This window comes from Gossypium hirsutum, chromosome D04 (assembly GCF_007990345.1).
Source record: "Gossypium hirsutum isolate 1008001.06 chromosome D04, Gossypium_hirsutum_v2.1, whole genome shotgun sequence".
Classification (NCBI taxonomy): domain Eukaryota; kingdom Viridiplantae; phylum Streptophyta; class Magnoliopsida; order Malvales; family Malvaceae; genus Gossypium; species Gossypium hirsutum.
The window spans coordinates 31,852,805-31,858,648 of record NC_053440.1 but is presented as its reverse complement, the minus strand read 5'-3'; the positions used below and the strand labels follow the sequence as shown (position 1 = coordinate 31,858,648).

At 39.4% G+C, this 5,844-nt stretch overlaps 1 protein-coding gene across 1 annotated transcript; it reads left to right on the top strand.

Moving 5' to 3' along the window:
- Window positions 1–656: 656 nt before the first annotated feature.
- On the top strand, window positions 657–5,057 carry LOC107898210 (uncharacterized). The gene is made up of 4 exons (XM_041091406.1): window positions 657–1,139; window positions 1,545–3,466; window positions 4,140–4,341; window positions 4,986–5,057. The coding sequence occupies exons 1-4, from the start codon at window positions 657–659 to the stop codon at window positions 5,055–5,057; spliced, it is 2,679 nt and encodes an 892-aa protein (XP_040947340.1).
- The last annotated feature ends 787 nt before the right edge of the window (window positions 5,058–5,844 follow it).

Sequence of the window (5,844 nt, the reverse complement as noted above, 5' to 3'; positions counted from 1 at the left end):
GTCAGTATCGAAATTGAAATCTCGCGATAGAGTTGAAAGCAAGCTTGAGCAAGATTGAAGAAATGAAGAAAAGAATCGAAGAACTAGAAACGACGCTGCAAAATTGTGAGATCTAGATCAAGTACTTGAAAGCAAATGAAAGTCGTAATAATGAACAGCTCCGCTACTTTCAGAGTCAAGTTAGGAGTAGAGATCATCTTATGGAAGAAGCTGTGGTCTAGATTCGAGAAGTAGCTGATCACATACAGACTTTAGTAGTACAAGCTGACATGCTGAGTGTGAAGTTTGAATTAGAATCGGATCGGGGGTAAGAATTAGATTTGTTACTTAGAAAGATTAGAGTTCTGGGTACTAGGGCAAAGTCTTATTTGTATTTCACTTTATGTAAAGAAATTTAATTTCTAGTAAAGTTTTCTTAAATGAAATTGAATCGAAATTGACGCCTTTTTTGTATTCATTTCATGCATGACTTCATCTGCATTTAAAAAATATATTAAAATATTCTAATTAATTTAAATCACTCCTCAGTTAATCTGGAAACCAACTAACCTACCAAACACCACTACGGTACTCGATCAAAAACTAAGGACATGGATCAAAGGATGGAAAGGCTAGAACAGTTCCAAAAGGAAATGTAGGAGCAGCTTCAACAGCAAATGAATGAGCAGCTTGAGAAAATTCAGCAAAAAATGATAGACAAAATAATGGAATCTCAATGGAGTATGATGGCCCAGTTAACTCAATGGTTGAACAAGGGAGTTGATAAAGGGAAAAGCTCTGTGCCTAATTTTGAAGAAGGAGACAGTGAGGGACTTGTCTATCCTTCAGGCTTTACCCCTCAGCAAGTTGAAGTAAATCCGCACAAATCCTCTGTCACCATTAAGCCTCAGCAATTTCAGGTCGGTATTGCAACGCCAACAAATTTTCAGGCTGGATTAGGCCCTAACCTCAGAAACAACCTTGTTAATCCTGCTATCCCTGATTTTAATGAAACAGCTGAAAAGGAGAAAATGAACGATAAATTGCCAAAACAGCTAGAGGAAAGGTACAAATGGCTGGAAAAGAAATTTAGAGTGATGGAATGTGCCGAGAGCTACTATGGGATGGATGTTAAAGAATTAAGCTTGGTTCCGGATTTAGTACTCCCTTACAAGTTCAAAATGTCAGAGTTTGAGAAGTACAACGACACTAGTAGCCCCGAAGCTAATATTACCATGTTTTGTAGGCGAATGACTGAGCATGTTAATAATGACCTACTGCTGATACATTGCTTCCAAGATAGCCTCACAGGGGCAGTGTCCAAGTGCTACAATCAATTGAGCCGCACCAAGATTAATTCGTGGAGAGATTTAGCACAGGCATTCATAAAACAATACAGTCATGTGACTGACATGGTACCGGATAGAATCACTCTACAAAATATGGAGAAGAAACCCGGTGAAAGTTTTAGGCAATACGCACAAAGTTGGAGGGAGGTTGTTGTCCAAGTTCAGCCGTCTCTTCTAGAAAGAGAGATGACAATGCTTTTTGTTAACACATTAAAGACCCCATTTATTACTCACATGTTAGGAAGTGCTACTAAAAGTTTTTCCGACATAATTATGAATGGTGAAATGATAGAAAATGCTATCAGAAGCGGGAAGATAGATGCGGGAGAAAGTAGTAGAAGGTTAGCCTCGAAGAAAAAGGAAAATGAGGTCAATAACGCCAGTTATTCAAAGACTATTACGGTGAATCAGCCGAGAAATGTGACTATTGACAAACAAGGAACCGACACAAGGAAAAATAGGGAAAAGCCCCAATTTACGCCCATTCCAATGTCGTATAAGGAGTTGTATCAAAAGTTATTTCATGCACACGTAGTTTCTCCCTTTTATTTAGAGCCTCTACAGCCTTTGTACCCCAAGTGGTACGATGCAAACGCACAATGCGATTATCACGCGAGAATCGTGGGGCATTCCATAGAACATTGTACTGCATTCAAAAAGCTGGTTGAAAGACTTATAAGCATGGGCGTTGTTAAATTGGATGATTCACCTAAGATAGAGAATCCGTTACCTGATCATAATGGAGTGAACATGATAGGTGGGAGCATGGGTAGAAAAATCAAGGAAGATATTGCAGAAGTGAAAAATCCTTTGAGATGGGTTTGGAGAAATATGGTAGAAAGGGGATTATTTGTTTCAGAGAGAAGCTTTGAAGGGGTGGAAAACTACTGTGAGTTCCATCATGAGAAGATACATGAGATTCAAGAATGTACAGAATTCAGAGCCTTGGTTCAAGGCATGATGGATAACAAGGAAATGGAGTTTTACGAAGAAGTTAAGGAGGAAGGGAGTATCTACACATCCGAATCCACGAAGGTGCCAAAAGTAACGCAGTCGGTGGTCATCATTTTGCGACCAAAGAATAATGAAGTGAGAATGCCAGTAACACCAAGGATCATAATAAAGAAACCTGCAACCTTTTCTTACCAAGATAGTAAGAGGGTTCCGTGGAACTACGAGTGCAATACAACTGTCCCTGGAAAGGAGACTGCAAAGGACCAAGGTGTAAGTGCCGATCCAGAACCTGTGAAAGGAAAGGCCATAGTAGTGGAACAAAAAAGGAAAGTAGCTGAGCCTGTGCTATCTATCAATGAGCCAGTGAAGGAGGAAGAAGCTGTGGAATTCCTCAAATTTTTGAAGCATAATGAGTATAATATGGTCGAACAGTTGCATAAACAATCGGCTCGTACATCCATACTAGCCTTACTCTTGAATTCCGAAGTACACCGTAGTGCATTGATGAAGGTGTTGAAGGAAACCTATGTAGCCAATGATATTTCTGTCAATAAATTGGATCGGTTGGTCAATAATATCAGTGCTGATAACTTAATATTCTTCAACGATGATGAGATACCACCTGGGGGCATGGGATCTACTAAAGCTTTGCATATCACTAGATGCAAGGGGTATACTTTGCCAGGAGTGTTGATTGACAATGGATCAGCTATGAATGTGTTGCCATTATCCACACTTAACAAACTTCCCATAGACAGCTCGCACATGAAAACATGCCAAAATATAGTGAGGGCATTTGACGGTACAGAAAGGAAGGTCATGGGACGAATTGAGATACCCCTATTGATCGGCCTAACAGTTTACGAGGTGGATTTTCTTGTCATAAATATCAAAACCTCCTACAATTGCTTACTAGGGAGACCATGGATACATTCAGTGGGGGCCGTACCTTCATCGTTACATCAGAAATTAAAGTTGGTGACAGAAGGTCAGTTGGTGATGATAAACGCTGAAGAGGATATTATAGCGGCTGTATCCAATGAGGCGCCGTATGTGGAAACCAATGACGAGGTGGTGGAATGCTCCTTTCGATATCTGGAATTTGTGAATGCAACATTTTCTCCTGAGGGAAGCAAGATTCTGGTGCCTAAAATATCCAAGACTACAGAGATGGGTTTGCAACTGTTGGTGGGAAAAAGGAGCTTTACCTAGAAAAGGATTAGGCAAATACCTGCAAGGGAGAATTGAGGTTCCAGTGCTGAAAGAAAAACAAGACAACTTTGGCTTAGGGTATAAGCCAGACAAAGGACGGAGAAAGAAGGAGTTTGAAAGAAGACAGGAAGGAAGAAGGGCGCGTTTAAGTGGGGAGGAGATCAAATGGAAGCCAATGATAATTTCCCACATATCCAAAACCTTCGTATCTGGTGGGATCATTCATTCTAAGATAAGGATGTTAATTGAGGAAAGCATCGAAGAGACGTTGGAAAAAAATGCACATCAATGCCATTTGTGAGGGTACAAAGGAAGAAGGAAGTTTGTCAAACATTTGTTCTTATGAGCCTGGGAGTGTTCTAAATAATTGGATTGTGGAAGAAATACCTAAAGTCTTTAGAATTGTCTCAGAGTAATATTCAGAACAAACTTGTTGTTTTAGCCTAGAAATAATAAGAACTCTTTTGTGAAAAAGGCTTACGTTCAAGCATCGCTATTTTAATAAAACACATCTTTGCAATTCTTCGAGAAAATATTCTTTATTCTTTCCATACGAGTAAATAATATATAATTATTCTTTCATTTATATTCATATTGCACAAATAATTGTACATAAATTTATACATTCTTTTGTAACCATATTAGGTCCCTGTATATCGATGACGTGAATGACGCCGCTGCAAACTCAGAGTTTCCTTTTGAACAAAACATGTGTTTAGAGGGATCGTATGACTTTGAAGGTGACGTAGATTGTGGTTTATCTTTGGACTTGTTAAAGATGGAGGAAAAACAAATTCTACCTCACAAGGAAACAATAGAAGTTGTGAGCCTGGAAGAAGGAAAGGAGGTAAGAATTGGAACTGAGATCTCCACAAAGACAAGACGAGACCTCATTGAATTACTCCAAGAATTCAAAGATGTCTTTGCATGGTCATACCAAGATATGCCCGGATTGAGCACTGACATTGTGGTACATCGCTTGCCCATAAAGGAGGATTGCAAGCCAGTTCAGCAGAAGCTCAGAAGAATGAGGCCTGATATTGTGCTTAAAATAAAGGAGGAAGTCAAGAAGCAGTTTGAGGCTGGGTTTGTACAGGAGGTCAAATATTCTGAATGGGTAGCCAACATCGTTCCAGTCCCGAAAAAAGATGGAAAAGTACGAATGTGCATGGATTACAGAGATTTAAAGAAGGCTAGCCCAAAAGATAATTTCCCATTACCGCATATTGACACGTTGGTAGACAATACGGCGGGATATTCACTGTTTTCTTTCACGGATGGGTTCTCAGGATATAATTAGATAAAGATGCATCCTGAAGATATGAGAAAGACTACGTTCATTACTTTGTGGGGAACATTCTGCTATAAAGTGATGCCCTTTGGGTTAAAGAATGCGGGAGCAACATATCAAAGAGTCATGGTAGCCTTGTTCCATGACATGATGCACAAGGAGATTGAGGTTTATGTTGATGATATGATTGCCAAATCCAGAACAGAGGAGAAACATGTACAAGTCTTGAGGAAGTTGTTCCTAAGATTAAGAAAGTTTCAGCTCAAACTTAATCCAATAAAATGCACTTTTGGAGCCAGGTTAGGAAAGTTGTTGGGCTTCGTAGTCAGTGAGAAATGAATTGAGATTGACCCAGACAAAGTTAGAGAAATACAGGATTTACCGCCACCATGTACTCAGAAAGAAGTTCGAGGTTTCTTAGGAAGACTGAATTATATTGCTCGGTTCATTTCACAATTGACCGAGAAATGTGACCCCATATTTCTTCTTTTGAAGAAACATAACCCAGGTCTTTGGAATGAAGAATGTCAGGAAGCTTTTAAGAAGATAAAGCAATACTTATCCAAGACTCCAGTACTGTCACTGCCTAGCCCGGATAGACCATTGATTTTGTATCTAACGGTGTTCGACAACTCCATGAGATGTGTGTTGGGTGAGCATGATGAGACTGGAAAGAAAGAAAATGTGATATACTATCTCAGTAAGAAATTTACTGATTGTGAATTGAGATATTTGTCTATCGAAAAATTGTGTTGTGCCTTGATTTGGACGACGAAGAGATTGAGGCAATACTTGTTTTATCATACGACTTGGCTGATTTCAAAATTAGACCTTTTAAAGTATATGATGGAGTCAACAACATTGAATGGAAGAATGGCCAGATGACAAATCTTGCTCTCCGAGTTTGATATAGTATATGTGAGTCAGAAGGCCATCAAAGGGAGTGCGATAGCAGATTTCTTGGCTAGCAGAGCTTTAGAAGATTATGAACCACTGGACTTTGACTTCCCAAATGAAGACTTGATGTATGTGGCAAATGCTGAAGAGGATCCCCAGGAA